At 44.1% G+C, this 20,537-nt stretch overlaps 1 protein-coding gene across 17 annotated transcripts in view; it reads right to left on the bottom strand.

The window, feature by feature from the left end:
* EPB41L4B (erythrocyte membrane protein band 4.1 like 4B) overlaps positions 1-20,537 on the bottom strand; it is a 130,910-nt gene that overhangs the window by 46,189 nt on the left and 64,184 nt on the right. For 16 of the 17 annotated variants that reach the window (XM_070594941.1, XM_070594942.1, XM_070594936.1 and 13 more), the window contains 2 exons: positions 18,260-18,293; positions 14,384-14,448 (listed from right to left, as the gene is read on the bottom strand). In XM_070594941.1, the coding sequence (XP_070451042.1) occupies positions 14,384-14,448; positions 18,260-18,293 (99 nt within the window). Of the gene's footprint in view, positions 1-10,727; positions 12,397-14,383; positions 14,449-18,259; positions 18,294-20,537 lie in introns of those variants that run through there. The other variant, XM_070594951.1, reaches the window with a different exon arrangement.

The following is a 20,537-nucleotide window of genomic DNA, read 5'->3' on the forward strand; positions in this document are numbered from 1 at the left end:
GTACCTAGAGTGTTTTCAGGTTACCTGATTACCCATGACTAATACACAATATCTACCTGTGTCTGTTTCTGGATTCTTCATGTTTTTATTGATCTATTTATCTATTGCTAAACCAGCATCAGATTATCTTAATTAATATATATATATATTTCATATCTGATAGAACAAATCTTGTTCCCTTTCCCACATAATTTTTCTTTTTCTTTTGTTTTTCCTTGCCTAATATCATGCACTTACTCTTCAAGATTACTTTACAGTTCAAGTTACTACCAAAAAAAAAAAATCCCACTGGAATTCTGATTTGGAGCATTAAATATTATGGATTAATTTGGGAGAATGTATTCATAAGGAACATCATATTTCCTACCATTTATTCAGATCTTTCTAAATGTCCTTCAGTCAGAATCTTTAACTTTTCCATAAAGGTGTGGCAAATATCTTAAACTTTATTCCCAGGTATATTTTAGTTTTGTCACAATTGAAAATGAGATCTCATTAATTATTACATTTACTCTCATTTTTTACTACTAGATATATAAAACTACTGACTTTAGGATATTTCTGCCTCTGGCCACTTTGCTGAACTCTCCTATTAATTGGAATTCACTTGTATTTTAAGAAGACAATCACACAAATTTCATTTCTTCCTTTTTAGCATTTATTCCTTATTTTGTTTTCTTGGCTTATTGCATAGGTAAGGCCTCCAGAATGATTCTGAACCTTAGCAGTCATCCTGGTCTTATTTCTGAAGTGTGTAGATTATCTAGGGATTCAACATCAAATGTTGGTTTCTGACAAATTCTGCTTATCAGGTTGGAGACGGTCCTTCTACTCTGAGCCTCCCAAGAATCTTGAAAGATCAGCATGACTTCTTCTGAGCGAATCCATGCTGTTGCTGAGTAAACACTACTTCCTCTACTAAGTGCGTAAAAAAGAATCTGTTCTCAAACCTTCCTCAGGATCACCACCCAGTTCATTAGTCCAGTTTTTTAAATTCATTTTTTTTGAGAATCTGTATGACATTTCCTTGTCTATTCTTCTGGCATTTCCCCAAGATTCCATGGTCTTTCAGTGCACTGATGCTGACTCAGCAATGACATATGCAAATTTTCCCAGCATTCTTCAAGGCCACTATTCTGAGGCTGAAGACCTGAATGAATTGTAAAGCAGTCAAATATTTCCTGACTCCTCGCTCTCTTATCTTGGACTTCAATTTTCTTCTCTTTGTTCTTTTCACCTTTTGCAGTTAGTATATTGACCAGTTTCCTTGTTGAAAAGAGAAAAGCACAAGTTGAGCCCTTCTGCTTCTGTCCTGTTAATCTCACATAACGTCCTCAAGAATGGCTTTGTTATTAACCTGTTCCTCTTTTTGCTCCAACCAAAGCGTGCATCTACAAAAGTCCTTGTAAAAAAAAAAAAAGATCTGTGCCCCTTTGCTTTTGATCATATGTTCTACCTTCCTTCTCTTTAAAATACTGTTTTAGATGGTGGGCTCTGAAAGCCTTCCTCTTTCAGATTATCTGTTATATTCACAGCCCATGTGAAAAATATTCCCTTTTAGATCTACCCTTTCTTTGACGTTTTTGAAATCTGATCTTCTAAAGATTAGAATACATGGAGGATTAAACCCTGAATTCCACTCGTTTCATATTAACGATTCCAAGATGTCAGGGTCATTGCCTTCCAATGATCTTGCATTTCCAGCCCAGTCTTCCTTGCTGACCAGAATTAACAACATAATACCCGCTGCATTTCTTCTACCTTCGCATCAGCCAAATCATCAGCCAGGAAGGTCAAGAAATCAACAGATGCTCTGCTTCTAACGGAATGCCAACTTCTGGACGGCCAAGAAGTCCCGCACAGGTGTTGTGCTAGCTTGAAGTCTCTCTTAGGAAAACATAATGAACATATAGATTTCTCTGGCATCTTCTCTGGACTGCTCATGGCCCGCTTACGTGCTGCCCGTACTTAGAGTTACTCTGTCACCTATTTATGGCACATGCCTTAACTTCACAGCGGGGTTCCTGGGGGCAGGAACAGCTTCTGCGTAGCCCACACAGTAGCACACAAGTTCTTTCAACACCGTCCGGCGGAGCCTGGTTGAGGCAATCTGGCTCCTGATTTACTTTGGTCTAAGTGGGGACAACTCCATATTCCCAATGGGAACTAAAGCATCAGGGCAATGCTGACCAAGATTGCAGTAGAGCGTCCCAATTGATGGGCCTCAGAAGGGTCGCAAGCGGGTTGAACCACTTATTCTCTCAGTCCTTGGAGCAAGTGGACAGGAGCGGGCGAGCCTGGAGCCTCATGCAGCTTTGTCTACTTACCCCAGTGTGCTATACAAAGATATCATTTTCTATGTGTGCCAAGGGCAAGAAAAAGTTGGGAAGCATAGCCACTAGCCCACAGTCCAGCCCATCAGCCTGGAACTGTGGCTTTCCAATTGAGAAACTCTAAGCAGAATCTACTCAAGTATCATGTTCTTACAGCAGATGGTGAAAGCCAGAATCACACCTTCTGACTAATCATTGGTGCATTAATCATGCTTTCGAAATACTCGCAGAGGATAAAACCAAGTCTAACATTTTTGAGCGCCCAGCACTCTGCCATCTATTAATTTATTTAATCTTCCAACAACCATTTGAAGGAGGGACAATTACTATTATCTTTATTTTATAGGTAGGGAAACAGGAACAGAGAGACTAATTCACTTTCTGAAAGTCACACAGGTAATAAATGGCAGAGGTGGGATTTGAACCCAGGCAACCTGACTCAAGAGACCCGTGCTCTCTTAAGCACTAAGAGACACTGCTTTGCCCTGTAGATGAAAGCAGCAGTATAAAGATGTTAAACGAACTCTGATTGCCACTTAGCGGTGGTTTTGCTGCCATGTGACGTTAGGTAATTCACATCACTTATCTGGGGCCCAGACACTGCATATTTGGACAAACATTTATTAAGCATTTATATGCAAGGAACTACAGCTCACTGAAATAATTTGATCTCTACCATGTCTGACTGAGAGATAGGAGAAGGCGCATTTCTCATCATGGTTTCCAGGATACCTGTCACTTACTTCAATTTTAACTTAGTAGAGACTAAACAGAGTGGGTGGGTCATTAGACCAACATATTGCTGCAAGTTCTTATTGAACTAAGTGCAAGCATACTATTCGGCAGAAAGTACAAAGTATATTTGAAGAACTGTATCTTTTTCATAATGGGTTTGAGAAGAAAATTGTATCAATACCTTAGAAATCTGACACATTACGAATGTTAGGTCTATTAATTAGAGATGACTTCTAACCGTAGCTTAGTGGCTTTATTAAAAAAAAAATCGACTTGAGAGAAAAGATGTCCCTACCTCATTTTTCTCGTCTGAAAAGGTCAAAATTACATTTTTTTTGGGCGTGGTTTAGATTCCTTTATGAAGAATACCAATTGGCAGAAGGAAATTTCCCCAATTTGTATTTCTTTCAAGATGTTTTCCAGGCAATCAACTTGCAACTAATTCTAGCGTTAGCACAGGTGATGTCTGAATCCATACTGGACTGGGAACTCCTGTTTTGATTATTTTATTAGCTACCTGGAGCCAAAGATGGCATCTTCCTCAACATCGATCCCCGGTGCCTATTACAGGAGCTGGCGCAGCAGAGAAGCATAGTAAATGTTTGCTGCAAGAATGATGCAGTGCATTAAATTTTCATTCTCCCTAGGTAATTTATCAAGTGTCCATTCACAAAAGCTTCACTTTGGTCATGAATTTCCCAGATGTTCCTCACATTATACTTCGTAGTCTCCGCAAAACTGTGGAGCGAAATATTCCACATCTTAAGGAGTGATGAGAGCCTTTTAAGGTTTGGTGGTAACTGAGTCTTTGTCTTGCGTGAACTAGAGTGGTATATGTGCCTCCATCTTTGAGTCTGGAATTCTCCTTTGGCAAAACTGCTATCAAATGGTTTCGATAAATGGCTGGAAGCAGATAAGCAGGCCCTGAAAATTTTCTGCCAGAAAACCCATTTTATCCTGATGTTATTCTTGCTAAGTTTTACAATGGCTTTCCAGTTGCCTGTGTGTGAGGCACCAAGAAGCTGCGAGGAAGGCTCTGTCACTTTGTGGTGAGCTCTAGGATTTTAGCAATTCCAGATCAATTGTCAGGATTGGAGTCCAAAGAATAAATATTTCATGAGCTCATTTTTGCGCAGAGGGTCATGACTAAGAGTTTATTCAATCTCTTTCCTGCTTTAAAAAAATATACGGACACAAATGTAGTTGTTTGCCTTCGCAGTGTTCACTTCTAATAAACCTAACAGCGCTTTCCCTTCTTGGTTTCTTACAGATTTTTTTGGCCTCTTATTTCTGCCTTCTAGTGCCCAATCTTTGCCTTAAATGAAGACTTTTTTTCCCAGCTGGGTAGCAGCATTAACAGGCTTGCCCTTAGCCACTGCTTTAAAGGCATCCCCAAATAGCATCATCCAGGAGCCCTCTAGGAACAGTCAGAGAAAATAATCACTGCCATGAAAGTGCAGCTGCTGATGGGTAAAACAACATCTCAAGAGTCAGTTCTTTATCATTCTTTGCACTTCAAAAGAACGACAGCAGACTCGTGCAGGAGCTGAGAGTGTTATTTTTCCACTCCGCAGACACCATCCAACTCACCCAAATGAATGAAATTCAATTATTATTCATTCCAGAAAGAAGTTCAGCCTAGATGAGTAAAATGCATGCTCTGTTAAGGGCAGGTTTTAGATATTCTAATTGCACCAGATACTAGCGCGAGTGGGAGCTGGTGCTGAACACTGGGTACGTGTTTCCGAGGTGATACGACGAAGATTAATCCATTTTGGTTTTCATTAGTGCTTAAAAATCTCCTCAAATGATCCTGTTCCTCAATCTTGCAGGTTTTTCAGAAGCTTTTATTATAAACATGCTTAGTTCCCTTGGAAGCCATGCACAGGGCCTAATTTTAAGGGCTTGTTTAACTGCCTTTAATATAGATACAGTGTCCCTTATTCAGCACGGAATGAGGCTGGTCGAGGCGTTAGCATAGCAACACCTCTTGCTTTTGAGGTCTCAGCTGCACAAAGTGGATATTTAAACCATTCAGCATTCAGCTGGGGATGATTAGATAGGTTTCTGGGGGTTTCTGATAACATGAGCCTACGGGGATGTTCCTCTAATTATTCCAACCCTTTTTAGTGGATTGCCTAGACCAAAGCAGTTTTGGTATTTTAAATCCTGCAGCCTTTCCTCCAACAAAACCAGTGGCAAGCTTGGGATGCGGCTGTGATCTTAGATCTGATATATTAAAATGTTAATTGTAACTAAAAGTAAATCCCTCCTTCCTTGCTCGAATGCACCCGGGAAATTTACAATGTCTGAGCGGGTATGTCAGAAGTCTCAGTGGAAACTTCTCAAACTCCCCAAACACAGATATCACAAATCAGTTCCTTTATCTTGGCTATTTTTATGTTGCCCATCTTCCTTTTTTGGATCTCCCGGGCATGGTGTCATGCTGATGGTTACCTGAACTTGTGGAAAACTGCTTTCAAAAAACGTCTGGTAAAAATCAACTCTTCCAGCTTTCCCTTTCTTCACTATTAAAAACGCTAAGATGACATGATTAATTTTACTTCACCAGCCTGATCTTTATTAAAGAGCATGACTCAAGAATAGGAGTTCCAGACGCTGCACAGAAAACAAGAAACAAACGGCATTCAAAAAGATGAAAGGTGTGCAACCTTGCTTATAGAGAAATGCAATTAAAATGGAAATTCTGATTTTTACCCATCAGACTAACAAAGGTTTAAAGAAGCTAGCTAAGGCGAGGAGCTTGCTTTCTGTGGGATCACAGAGGCCATGTATGTGAAGTGTAATCAAGTAAAATATCTTCGGAAGGAAATTTCATTAGGCAGTATGCAAATTAAATATCCACATACCTTTGACCCAGCATCTCTACTTGTAGGGAATTTATTCTGTAGATAGATTTGTTTAAGTGCATAAATAGAATGTACAAGGACAGCAGCAAAATTGTAATTTTGGATTTGAGGCAGCCTATCGATATTGATTGGATAAACAAATATATGTGCTTATTTATATGTAGAATAGGTCTAGATGGACAAGAAGAAATGCTAACAATGTTTGCCTCTGGGGAGAACCAGGGAACTAGGGAACAAGAAGGTGGGAAGGAAAAGTAACTTTTAGATATTTGCGTTTGAATTTTTACCACTGTCTTTATTAGCTACTAAAAAGTTTTAAAAAGCACAGTAGTTCCCTTATTACTTTCAACTTAGTCTCCAGAAAGTTAAAAGCTTCTTCTGCTTTGTATAAGATGAAATCTCCAACTGGGACAAGCTGGGAACTAAGCAGACTCTGTTCCAATTCTCCAAACTTTTCAGTCCCAACTGTACCAGCAGAATAGATTCTGCGATCTCGCCAATTCTGCGGTTTGCAGATGGGAAAGCATTGTCTGCATTCCGCCCTGGCAGTTATTTCTTAGTATTCTCAGATGGAGATATTATTTCTATTTCTTTTTATCCCCTCTCAAAAGATCCCCACGGTGTTTCTGCTCTTAGCTGGTTAGCGTTTCAGAGATGTGTCTTTATGTATTGTGTTAACCCCCGCCATCTGACCTTTCCTTTGGAACCAGGAATTCCTTTCCATTGCTAAACTTAGACCGTCCACCTTAACCCATCAGCCTATGAGATGGACGACTCCTTGAGCTACACTTTGAATCTCCTTGTCCTGTTTCTCAACACATGGACTGCTAAGTCCCTAAATCTCAAAAACCACTAAAAATTGCTACCAGCTAGCATCAAACATCGTACAAAGCACCTGACATACACAATGTCATCTCCTTCTCATAATAGTGAGACATTGCTAAATTCCATTTTAGGATGAGGAAAATGAGACAGAGAGAAGGTAAGAGACTGGCCACAGGTCACGTGGCTAGTTAGTGGCAAAGCTGAGAAGCAAACAGGGTGAGATTCCAAAGCGCCCACATTTCACACAGTCAGAGAACTGCAGGGCCTCTGCCACGGCCTACTTAAAAAAAAAAAGTTGGCCTCTAGTTAACATGGAGCCATTAAAATAAGGGCAAACATAACCAGATAGCAAGCTGTGCTATTCCAAAGTGAGGTCCTGCACCTGCCCACCTCGTATTTCTGGGGTGTGTTAAAACGAAGATTCTTAGGTCTCACCCCTGACCATTTAAACAGAGCCTAGGAACCTCCATTTTTAATAAGCTGTTCAATTGACTCTTTGGCTCTCTAACTTGGGGGGAAATGGGCCTATTTGCAGAATTATTGAGGATTTTTTTGCAGAGGCTCAGCTGAATGTCAATTTCACATTTGCTTCACCTTTTAGACACCCCTGGGGCTTCTTAACGTGTGCCACCTTTCATGTGCAAAGGGACTCTCCTTTCTTTAGCAGCAGCATGCATTTTCTCTCTCTGGCCCTTCCGCCTTGCCTTGGAGTTTGTCTGTTGCCTCCTACAGTGAAACAGTAGAAGCAAATTATCCTAGGCCTATTCAGGGTATTCACCTGGTACTTTTGGAAGATTCAGTCTGTCAGGGAATTGACTCAGAGCCAAGTTTGGGAACTATTGATCCAAAAGGATCAATATGGCTGCTCAAGGAGTTCTTTGATGAGCTCAGATCTTAAAGGACTAGCTAAAAGCTGGAAAATCAAGGACAACAAAAAGGATCTATTATTAGTTGTGTTCAGAACAGGACCCAGGAGGCTGGAGTCACTGACCTGGAAGGATGGTGCAATATTAACAGGCAAGAAAAACAGAGAATGCCAGCGCTGCCCTTGTTCCTTCACCTTTGCTGTTAAGGAGAACTATTTCAGTGGAAATGGGAGAGCAAGAAATGAAACAGGCGAGAGGGTTTTGAAGGCCAAGGAAATTACCTGCATGATTTCAAGACTTCCAGTCCACATGAATTACATCAATCTGATGACACTGTCAATTCACTTAGATATTCTGAGGGATCACGGAAAAATAATGGATGATACAAGACCAGTGAGTACCCAAGCTTCAAAGATGCAAAAGGCTGATTCCATTAGTAATGGAATACCGAGCTTGGTTTTGCTAACAGGTAATACTCCAGAAGAAATGACTGGCTTCTGAAATCTCTGGAAGAGGGCAGTGGATCCTCTCAAATGAACGGTTCACTAAGGAAAAATAATGCTCAATCTCTGCTCCTTTGAAAAGGGGACTGTCGTTGAATGAATGCCTGACAGCTGGAGGAGGGGCGCTGAGGTGTGGAGGGTAGCAGACCTCTGGCGGGGAGGGCTACAGGGTTATTAGCTCACTGCTGATGGACAAGGTCACTAGACCGCCGGTGCGTATGGGGTATAGACAGTTACTACACTGGTGGTGGGTGGCCGCCTACTTAGTAACTGGGTATCATTGAACTCTTCAACATAATCTAGTAATAGTCTCACGGAGATGTGGATCCAAAGGGTCCCAAATGGTGGAATGACCAGCGGTGAGGCATCAGAGCACAGGGGTGGAGAACACCAGCTTTGACTCAGAATTCCGACTTATCAACTACCGGCTGTGCGACCACATGCAAGTGCTTGGTTAAACCCTAAGCCTGAACTCCCCTGTGTGTGGAAAGGATACCACTCACCTCACAGAGCGCTCAGATCAAGTGAAGTGATATATGTGGAGTTTGAAGCACACATGTGACTACTAGACCCTATTACTGTGGATCAGCGGCAACCCGCCAGGGTTTCCAGTATCACACAGCTGGACTATCCTCCGCCCTGCTCAACACGATACCAGTGCTTACATGAGAACACTGGAGATGCTGCATAACATTCACATGAAGCAGCTGAATCCAGAACATACGTGGTGGTCAACGTCCTACTCAAACCGCAATGCCCCAGACTGGATACGGTTGTTCAGATAGCTTCGGACCAGCTGGAGACGGTGTATTACTGCCTGTTATCTGGTTAGACGTTTCCTTTAGAATGAATGCAGGATAATTCAGCTGCTGAGCAGACACTCATTGAGCACCTGCTATCCATCAGGCACTGGGGAACAAAGGCCACGCAACACAAAGCTCATACTCAAGGAGCTTACAGGCTCCAGGATGAGATGAACAACAGAGGCAATTTCAATACAAAGTAGTGAGTGCACTGGTGGTATATACTGGGGCTGGAGGGTAGCAGTAGAAGAGAACACAGAAACTAACTGAATTTGCAGAGGTGCAGGCGGTCACAGAGTCCCTGGGAGAAGACAGCATCTGAGTAAAGGCTTAAGGGATGAGCAGGAGGTGGGCAGAGGCAATGGGAGTGACAGCTTTCTCGGCTGACGGAGGAGTATTTGCAAAGGCGAACATAGGGGTAACAGCAGGGTATGGTGAATGCCAGGAACTACGGTTCGATGTTGTAGTTTAAACAGGAGAGTGAGAAATGCGGGGGGAGGATCTGCTGGCTGGAGCAATAGGCCATAAGTAGATCGCAGGGGAATTCCATAGAGGAGACCTTGGACTTCATCATCTGGGAGACGGAGAACCCAGGCAGATATCAAGCATCGCAGTGACACAACCACATGGTGTTTCTGAAAGATCAGTCTAGTGACTGTGAGGAGAATGAGCCTGTGAGGAGAGACTGGAGGCAGAGAGATGAGGAAGAGCACCTCTCGCTCAGAGAAGAGGCTGCTCAAGGTCAATGTTGATGAGGAGAGAGGAAGGGCTAAGTACAGATACTAAGGAGGCAGAGTTGAACAGACCTGGGGACTGCCTGGAAACGGGTGGCGAAGGGGAGAAGAGCTATGGATGATGCATAAATTCTTACCATGGGTAGATAAGAGAGAATTCAGGTGCAAGTTTTTTTTTTGCTCTTTGGGTTTTTCTTTCAGTAAAAGAGGATGAATTTTTGACATGTGGAGTTTGAGGTGTACGTGGAATATACAAATTGAAACGTCAGTCTAAAAATTCATAGGCATTGTCTGAGTTCAAGATGATGGCTCCCGGGCAACAGCACTATGAAATCATGAAAGGAGGAGAAGACCCAGGTAGACTGTGTGAAGTGAGAAAAGTAGTGGGCAGAGAAAGTCCCTCTGGAAAACACCAATATTTAATAGGAAGACAAAAGAAGTGGTTTTTACAAAGACAGGAGAAAAAGTCAAAAGGCAAGAGAACCAGAGAATCACAGAAACGAAGGGAAAAGAGTTTCAAGAAGCTGTGAGTGAGTAATCACCACTGTCAGATGCATCGAGAAAAGGTCCGCTAAGCTGAGGAATGAAATCTGCAGTTCGTTTATATGCATACTGGTTAGACTTCTTGGTTGCAGACAACTGAATCCACTCAAGTCACTTTAAGCAGAAAGGCATTTATTAGAGGGTATTAGACAGTGTACACAATCTCCAGGAGGCCACAGACACAGGTTTGGAAGTCTTTCTGCCAGGAACAGCAGCAGTGACCAGGACACACACCCACCCTCACCATGGGACTGTTACAGGGGAAACCCCACTGCCACCTGGAACTAGGCTCTAGAACCTTCATTGGAGTGGCCCCAGATGAAGAAAAGCCTCAGCCACCGTGCCTACAAGAAGAGAGCCACTCTTCCTACGAGCGGCCTCATTCTAGGATGAGTTTGCTCCAGGCCACCTAACTGAACGCTCACCTTCAGACTTCCAAATGGCACTTCCACTGTCCCATTACCTACATCATCACAAACAACACTTCTGCGCAGCATAAAATGAAGATGCAGTCAAAAAAGCAAGAGTAATCTTTATTCCTTGAAAACACATTTGTAAAAATGTATCAATGAGATTGAAAGATTCAGAACATTTATTTGTATGCAGCACATACACGGAGGATCAAAACATCTGCTAAAATGGAATACACCTGTAAACAAGTATCTCGGGCGGAGTCTAGAGGGGATCGGCTCCACTGAGCGGGCGTGCAGCCGACTCCCTCCTTTTGGGTAGATTTTTGTGGGAACAAAAAAAAAGATCAGATTTGAGCAATAAAATCTCTCAAGGGATGTCAATACATTTGTTTTAAAGGCTTAAAAGCATCAGATTACATATATAAAAATGGCGCAAGAATTGATTTCACAAAAAGACTAATGAAAAATATCTCAGTTCTATCTATGGATAGAAAAAATGTTTGACTTGAGGCTTGAAATAGGAACAAATAAATATTTTGGTACGAGTTCTACCCTAAAAGAAAACCTATTGATTTCTGGTTCTACAAATAGACTGTGCAATACCCATCCTATCTGATTCTACAGAATGCTTTGGCACACCTTCATTAAAATCTGACATGCTTTAACTTGAGCCGTAAATGCATCTTGGATGGCATGTTGCTTTTTAAAAGAGTGAAGTCTAAGGTAAAAACCAACTCTCCAATTCTACGAATCCCGACAGTGTGTATTCATCATTACATCTTCAGAAATCAAGCAAGGTAGCAGCACCAATCATTAAGACGTTAAAAAATTATTCTTGTACTTGAGCAGCAAATTCTAACAAAATGGATGCTATGCAATTCATGATTAGTAAAATCTCTAAAATTCAAAGTGGCTAAACTGCTTTAAGATATGAAATTCAAAGTCTCCCTGTGTTTATATAACATCTAACAAGTTATATGCTTTCTTTAGCTTCTGAAAGCGGTAACCCTGTTAGTGAAGGGGCTACTGCAGTTTCCTATGAGATATTTAGTTTGAATGTTACGTCCTCAGCCAAAAAATATTAAATTTTAATAAGTCACAGAATTTTAGAGTTGGAAAGGACTTTGTCCATCATTTAGTCCAAGCCAATCTTTTCAGATGGGGGAAATGGGGCCAACAAGGGGAAACGGCTTGTCTAAGATCATACGATGGCAGAGGTTGGACCCCAGAAATCTCCATCCCCATCACTGGATTATAGGGGTATTTTATGCAGAGCTGTCTCCCCAAGTTTTTCTGGTTTTATTTGGTCCCATTCATTAAATAACAAAGAAATATCAGGTACACAGCAATATGATAAACATAGACTTTTACTCCAATCTTAAGATGAGAATATCAAAATTATTCCTGAGCCTTTAACTACCTTCATTTTATTGAGAATGCAGTCAACAGTAAATTATGACTAGCTATTGTGGTTATTTTCAAATATTTACAAGGACACTGAAAACACCTTCCAGAACTATTTCTTAAAGACACTTTTACAAACACATCCATGTGATGCCAAGACACTTTTCATGGGATGTAAGGAAACTATGGTGGTGAATGGAAGTGAGATGCTTCAGTCTCTCAAAGTGCAGTCATGAGTTTATCTCGATACATCGCACTCTGCATTCCTCCTAAGTTCTTCTGGTTCTGGTCGTGGACATAATCGAAATGGCTGTCATCTCCACTGGCCGACGCTTTCCAATGCGGCCTGTCATCCTGAAAGGATGGCCTGTTTTGTTTGCAGAGTGAATGGTTAGTGGGGGAATGGAAGACAATTCAGAAATGTGAGTGAAACAACACAAGCAGGAAAGGAGTGGGCGGGGAAAACCATGGACCACACAAATGGGGATGGGTTACAAACAGAAATGAATGGATTTTTCTACTTTAAAAGTACTTTTAAAATTCAGAGGCAGGTGATCTATCAACTTTCAAGTGGAGAAAAGCTCTGTCTATGGCTATACCATCATCGCTCAAAGGGTGTCTGATGATCAAGTCAGAATGGGGAATGTTAGGGGGCTGGCCCCATGGCCGAGTGGTTAAGTTCACGCGCTCCAATTCAGGGGCCCAGGGTTTCGCCAGTTTGAATCCTGGGTGCGGACATGGCACTGCTCATCAAGCCATGCTGAGGCGGCGTCCCACATGCCATAATTAGAAGGACCCACAACGAAAAAAAAATACATACAACTATGTACCTGGGGGTCTTTGGAGAGAAAAAGGAAAAATCAAATCTTAAAAAAAAAAAAAAAGAATGGGGAACGCTAAAAGCCAGATGCAGGGGACAAAGGTTCCCCTACTATGGCAACTTCTCGGGGCTGCCAGCATACTAGGGGACACCGTGAATGCCTTATGCAGCATTTGCCCAAAGTCTTGGACCAATGGACTCTCTTGTCCTGGGGTACCTCCAGCAGCACTTCCCTAACTCTGGAGAGCCTGATAAAACACAAAATGCTGGGCCACCGCCAGAGATGCTCAGCCAGTAGGTCTGGGGATGGGGCCCAGAATCTGCACCAACAGCCAGGTGGGGCTGATGCTCCCGGGGAGCAGGGCCACCCGAGAGAAGCACCACTCCAGCCTTCCTCAGAACTCCCACCATGAAATGCTGCACTAGATCTGCCTCTGAAGAAAACTAATACGATAAAACAGGCAACAAGAAGCGTTAAACTTTGGATAAATTTATAGAAATCTCTTCTGTTTCACAAGTCTGGAAAATAAACTGCCTTCGCAATACGCAAACATGTAGAATTATTACTTCGCTAGTCTACCTTGCTTTAAAAAGTTACACGAATGCCACGTGTTTATGATAAAACTGCACTGTTGTCCCACAGGATCGCCAACAAACTCATCGCTCTGCTTTGCCTTGCTCTGAACGGACTGATTTCCATCACTCCATTCTCCGGACTTTCTCAAGAAGGCAGGCTCGCAACCTCCCCAAGAAATAACTTTATGCAAATGGAATTCACCAACCATGTTTCTGAAAGAGCTTCACACCGAGCGCCAATTAAGACGGACCTAAATTTAAATCTTAAAAGGAACGTCTGCCTTTACAAAGCTGGCCTTAAAAAACTCGCAAGCCTCACTATAAACACAACAAGGCAGGTGCCGGTGTACTGAGGAAGGATTCTGGCAGATTAGGGCAGAGGAGTAAACACCGCCCATCCTCGTTGTAAATAAGTTTTATCGTCTTCACTTGTCTCTGGTCTGTGGCTGCTTTCAAGCTACAATGGCAGAGACCACAACCTGAAAATACTGACTATCTGGCCCTTTACAGAAAACATTTACTGAGCCCCGGGTTTAGAAAAACATCCACTGCCACAAAGAACAAGTCGCCACCCCATCCCTGAAAAAAAGCCTTTCAAAAAACTCACAACAAAAATCCCCAAGTGTTAGTCACATTTTTAGCAAATGAATTCTCAGGACAGGAAAACGTTACTTAGAAGGTTTAAGTAACATTTCAAACATAAAACCAAACCAAAAATATCTGAGGTTAGAATGACTTAAAAAAAAAAAAACCCCCAAAACAAAAAAAAAGCCACCCAATTCATTTTTATTTCATAAAGCGTAGCTGTCGTAAACCCAGACTCAGGGCTGGCTTCTTTTGCTTTGCAAATCATTAATCCTGCCACAACAAGGCAACACGTAACAGTTGTCTCTGATGCAGATTTTCAGTAAATAACTCAGTAGGATTTGCGCTTTTCCAGTGCAAGCACAGCACTTACCTGACGTTTGGAGAGTGAGGGTGCCACCGAGGCTGGCCGGGGTGGATGTTAGCATGGTACTGAGGCTAGAAATAAAACACCAGACTCGATTATTTGGCGACCTTTTGATTTCAATGGTCTTCATTTACTTTCTCTTTTCCTGGCAACCACCTGAGGGGCCAAGGGGCCGTGAATGGAAAGGCTCGAACTCAACTCTGGCTGGGGGAGCCACTGGTTCCCAGGATGATCACGTTTCCCCATGACAAAGGCTGGGGGACTGGGAAGGCGCCCTCGGAAGACAGGGGAAAGCAGCTGCCTCGGAGGATCCCAAGAACACCCAGCACGGGAAATATTCACCTCTCCCAAGGGAAGGTGCCAGAAAGATGGGGAGGATGGCAAGCAATTTCTTCCTTCAGAAACTATTTGTCATTGCTGAAAACGACGACAACCATGTGTAACAGCTATGTCTGCACAGACAAGGGCTGGTGGGAGCCACCAAGGCAGCAGGGTGGGGAGTGGCCTCTTTCTTTCTCTCTTGTTTCAGCAATAAAAATGATTTTCTAAAATGTGATCCACAACAAAATACCCCCAAGCCCTCCAGAGCACTTACTATCACGATAAAACAGAAGGAAGGAATTGGTCCATTTTAAGATGAGAAAATAGATCCGGACTGGTGACTCACAAAATGACCAGGGCTGGCGGAGAGGAGATGAGATGGGCCGGGCCAGTGCCGGGCTGCCGATCCGCTTCTGGCCTGCAGAGGGCAGCCGGCCTGGACACGGCCAGGAGCTCCGAGGCTTCTCAAGACTCAACTTTCTACAGGGAGGAGGAGGCCCTCCTGACATTTAAGTCACTACGGTCTTGCCACTGTTACTCTTTTAATTCCGTCTTCCCCTCCTTCTCCCTCCCCTGCTGCTTCGGTTAATAAGCAGAAGCCCACTGTCTGTTATGGAAAGTGTTCAGCAACTCAGTTCATTCACTTTTCATGGAGCTGAGATGCCTCCCCACCTATTCTGTATTCCAGGGCCCTCTCTCCCTCAAAGATGCCTGTCGGCAAGCTAAGTCTGCAGCCCCCAAAAGGACATGCTCCAGGAAAACGGAATATGGAGAGAACATCTCAGAAGCAGAATGTGAGAGCCGACCAGGGCTTTAGAATCTCTCGGACGCAGTCTCTTCACATCTCCCTCTCTTAGGGGATCCAGAAACCCAGAGAGTTTAGATGATTTGCCCAAAGCCAAAGTGCTTCAGGTGTTTTGGTCACACAGCCAGGCCCAAAATGAGGTCCCACCAACCAGATCTTCAACAAAAGAGAAACCCATGGAATATAAATGGGCCTTCTACTCCCTGTCTTCAAACACAACCAAGTTAGCTTCACTGGGAGGGGTGAGTACCTTATCCATAAAGACCTGGAAGGAGGAGATTCCAGAACCTTCCTTGGTCTCCTTTGGTAATGTACTCACACTCTAAAGTTGTCAAGGAGTATTTGTTTAATATTAACCTAGATGGTTCTCAATCAGAGCAGTCATCCCCGCCCTCCCCCTCCCCCGGGACAAATGAAATATGTACGTACATTTTTGCTTGTCACAATGACTAGAGAGTTACCTTTAACTATAGGGCAGAGAAGAGGGAAGCTAAATGTCCTGTAAGTCCAGGGACAGTCCCAAACAATGAGGAACTGTCCCTCCGCAAATGCCAGTCGTGTCCTCCTCGAGAACACAGCAATCTATCCTCTGCAGTTCGCTAACCTGGCCGAGCTCAGAAGAAGACAAATGCTGTAAGACCATCCTCCTGAAAACCTTCCTCGGCACTCAGATGCTTATCAGGCCACTGCTCAGAACGTTCTCTTCCCGGTCAACTGACTCCCAAGCCCTGACAGAGCGACCCAGGACCTCTAAGACTCGCAAGGCGCAGAGCGAGTGGTCGCCAAAGATGTTGAGAAGGTCTAGGTACCAGCCTCCCCAGATCTGATTTCAACAAACAATTGCCCTGACGTCCACTCTGAGCAAAGAACGCGCAGAGAGAGCACCCCCACGAGGCTGGCGGCGAGGGCACAGGCACAGCCCGAGCTGGGACTGCCTGGCTTGCTTGCTTTATTTCTCTCCTTCGAGCAGAACCACTCATCAACAACTCTTGCCTTCCCCCACAACATTCCAGCCACTCTGACCTGAAAATCCCGCAAAAACGAAAAAACCAATCGGTGAATAAGAAGACTCAAGAAGCTAAAGAAGGCAAGGAGATCAGGAAATCTGGCCCTTCCCCTACCAGCTGCAAAGCACGCTTTACACGTTACTCCTTAAAACTCGGAAGTCACGTCCAGGTTCTGCATGTTGGCAACAAGATTTCAACGTGTGGAAGAAAACACAAAATTCTCCTGAAACATAATTTGGAGTCCTTGTAAAGACAACGTACGTTGGGGCTCCTACCCCCATTAATCTCTATGGTAACAAAAGATCAAGAAAGAGACTCAACAGAATAAGGCTCCAAAGTGAACTCAGTATGGAGTAGCTTCGTTCCTTGTGACATTCAAAACCAGACTGGTGACAGGGCACAGAAACCCGGGAGAGTAGTACCCGTTGGACATTTACATCTGCACAGGATAAGAAAGCTGGCCCGATCTGGAGGTCACTGGGCACGGATGCTGCCTCTAAGCACAAACAAATGACAACCTGCGAAGCCAGGTTGGCATCATCAACCCAGGGCGCCCGCCTGGCTGCTCATCAGAACCTTCCAGGAGCTCGGAAGCTCTCTGATACCCAGATCCCACCCCTAGAGTTTCTGATTCAGTCAACCCAGGGAGAGGCCCAAGCACTGGTTATTTTCTTAAAGCTTCCTAGACGGTTGCAATGTGCAGTAGGGTTGAGGTGAGTAGGGCGCGGGGGACTCGCAATCAAGAGGGTGAAGAAGGCTAGGGAGGAGACGGCTTCTAAGTGTGGTCTGAAGGATATTTCAATGTACAGATAGAAAGGAGGCAAAGGAATCCCAGGCATGGGCAAAGGAACAGCGGGAAGAAATTACGGGGCAACGATCACATAATTCTCTGAGAGCTGAACATGTGATGTGTGATGAAGACTGGGAGAAGATAAATGCAGAAAAGCGAGCTGGAGCCAGGTTGTGGAAGGCTATGAATGGCCCATGAGCGCTGCCCACGGGTACTGGTGGGTGGGCAGGGGCTGTGGGCTCTGGTTGGCCATCCTGTGCAACAGCAGAACGCCAGCCATGGAAACATATCTATGCTCCGTCTGCAGGCAACAGCCCTAGCACAACGCCATACATAGTAAGTTCTGGAAACCACTGCTCCACTGATGTTAATAGGTGCACCACCACCAAAAAAAAAAAAGTGGGGAGGAAGAAGGTGAGAAGCTAGCTTTTTTTTTATGGGGGGGCAGGGGTGTCCAATAACCAAACGATTCTTGGAAACATGGGATTTTAAAAAATAAAACATACGCCTTGCAGGATTTTTCAGTACTTTTGACACCCCAGGGGGAAATGTAAGATCTCAGAAGGGGAACGAAGGATGCAATTGTTTCCTGAATATATGACTAAGACATCCTTTCCTGGAGGCACATCGCAAGGGACTCATGTTCCCTGGGCCAAGAACACACTTTGATAAAAAACAGCCTCACTTGAGTGTTCCTAAGAGATTGTGTTTGACCACCCAGAAACTCAGTCATATGTCTCTGCCGCTTGCTAGTCGACAAGGGTGAGAAAAACAGGCAGCTCAGATGACCAAGAGGAAGCAGGGGTCATGTGGAAGGGCTCTCCTCTCACTGTTTTCTCAGAAAAGACATATATTGTTATTTCTTCAAAATCTGATTATGAGCATAAAGGCTGTTCAATGTGGGAAATTTAGAAACTTTGAGAAGTATTACATGAAAACCTTTAAAAGCAATTTCTCACCTGGTAATTATGGACTTCAGGATTTGGTTTAGAGCTGAAAAAGAAAAGAAAAATCGTAATGTAACAGGTTGTAAAGTGACATTATTACTAATTTATTTAACAATCATAAACGAATGCTAAGCATTACCTACTCTGTCAGGGACTTTCATGAATATGATTTCTTTTTGATTATTAGCTGCTTAAATGAACCTATAACCGGGGAAATCAAACAGCAACTTTCATTCGTCACTTTAGAGCTCACAACTACAAACACGTAGGTCACACTTCAGAATCCTGCTTGTGATGCCACGTTTTGGTGACAAAAAGGAAGTCCTTTTAGTTGGGCAAACCGAGTAATTTTAGCTCCCATTCCAGGCCTGCCCTGGCCTTGCGGGGTGGCCCACAGCACCACGCAGCTCCCGTGATGCTCAGACCTTTACCCAGCTGGAGGGAGAGCCGCCGGCCACTGCTGAACATCGACCACTATGTGACCCACTGCTAGCCACCATGCTGCCATGATTGGGCCACCACTCTGGAATGCTCGCTCCATACAAGGCTCTGACCTGGGAACTTCACATCTGTTATTATTTAATCCACATGGCAAAGCTATGAGGTCAATAAACGTTACCACCTCATTTTACAGATAAAGGAATGGTTGCCTAACAGAGAAGTTAGGAAACCCGCTCGGGGTCAGCTGCCTAGTCAAAGGCAGACTCGGGCCTGGAACCGAAATCTGCTCAGTGCTGAAGCCTATACTCTTTCCTCGAAGCCAAGCTGGCTCTCCGAGGGCCCGAGAAAAGCTTCAGGGTTCCTCATGCACGATCCTATTTTGATGGACTCTTGAGTATAACTACTCTGGTAAAAAAAAAAAAAAAAAATATATATATATATATATACATATATATATATATATATATATACATATATGGGCGGAGGAGGTTGGTGTAAAATGCAATGTGTTTAATATGCGAGCTTGGCATCTGTCAGAAAAAACCACAAACAAACACGGCACAATCACTGGGCTACGTTGCTAGGGCGGTGTGCTGGAGATCAAGGTTTACTGCTGCTCCCACAATGAGAGGGACACATATCATTGTTATGAGTGTCGCTTGGGGTTTGAATGGCTCTGTGTTCCAGTTTTTAGAGAGGGCCAGTGCACAGAGCCAGGCTCCGGGCCAGCTGCACCTCTGGCTGGATGTCATCAGGAAGATGAAGTGTTCTGCAAGGGGCTGTTTTCTAGTATCACCTCTGCAGCTCAGGGCACGATTTCATCCCGGCTCCCAACACAAGCCCACTCACCCCAGGATCCCACAGGCTGCAAAGAGCAATTGAATAGCTGCCAACAGCTGTTATTAGCTCATTTGTTCCTAAAGCGTATATTTGCTAGGTTTTTTTTTTTTTTTGGTGGAGATTTTTTTTTAGTTTGTTTTGGTTCCCAATATATATAATCTCTACTAGATGCTAAGAGGAAAATGTAATTTTATTAGGGAAAATCAAACAAAACAATCACTTCCTTAGGGCACAAAGGAAAGAAATGTTGTAACTCACAAGCCCCTGAGAATTGAAAGCACGACAGGCTGACAGGCGGAGAAAGGTGCAAATACCTTTAGCTCCCCGCTTGCACAGGCACCTTAGAAACAGGCCTCAAACAACCCGGATGGGAACGCTGCAACCTCCTCCCACCCTCGGGGGCAGGGCACGATGTGCAGCAGTTCAACAGGATCCCCGAGCCCCTTCATTAGGTGCTGAGAACTGAACACAGACGCAAGGGTCAGACGCTAGACCCCCAGCAGAACGGCGCTGCAGGTTGAGTCTGGAATCACACTCGAGGCTGAGCTTCCGGCTGTGTGACAGAAGGAGCCAGGGAGGTTCTCTAGAACCTTGGGGTCCTGGAAGGTGCCCTGGGGCTACCAGGGGGTGAGGGACAGATGAGCGGCAGGTGCCAGCCCCTCCCTTCCCCCTCATCCAGAGTGGCTCCACTTTTCTCTTTCTCTATGCTGGGCTTCTATGTCAGGTTTCTTCTGGTGGGTGAAAATCAGAGGCCAAAAAAGTCTGAAAAGACACTGACCTAGCCCAAGCTCCTTGTTTTCAAAAGAGAAAAAGGGGACCCCTTTGGGTTAGAGCAAAGTTGGGGCTGGGCGAGAGGCCTCTTGATCCCTGGTCAGTGCTCCCATCACTGACCAGTGCATCGGCTCCCCGCTCCACCACGTGCCACGCTCTGCCAACTGCCGAGAGCACACAGCGTGGCTAAGCTTTGCTGATCTCAAAGACCTGGGGAGGGGCCCAGCAGCCCGAGACC

This window comes from Equus przewalskii, chromosome 26 (assembly GCF_037783145.1).
Source record: "Equus przewalskii isolate Varuska chromosome 26, EquPr2, whole genome shotgun sequence".
NCBI classification, from domain to species: domain Eukaryota; kingdom Metazoa; phylum Chordata; class Mammalia; order Perissodactyla; family Equidae; genus Equus; species Equus przewalskii.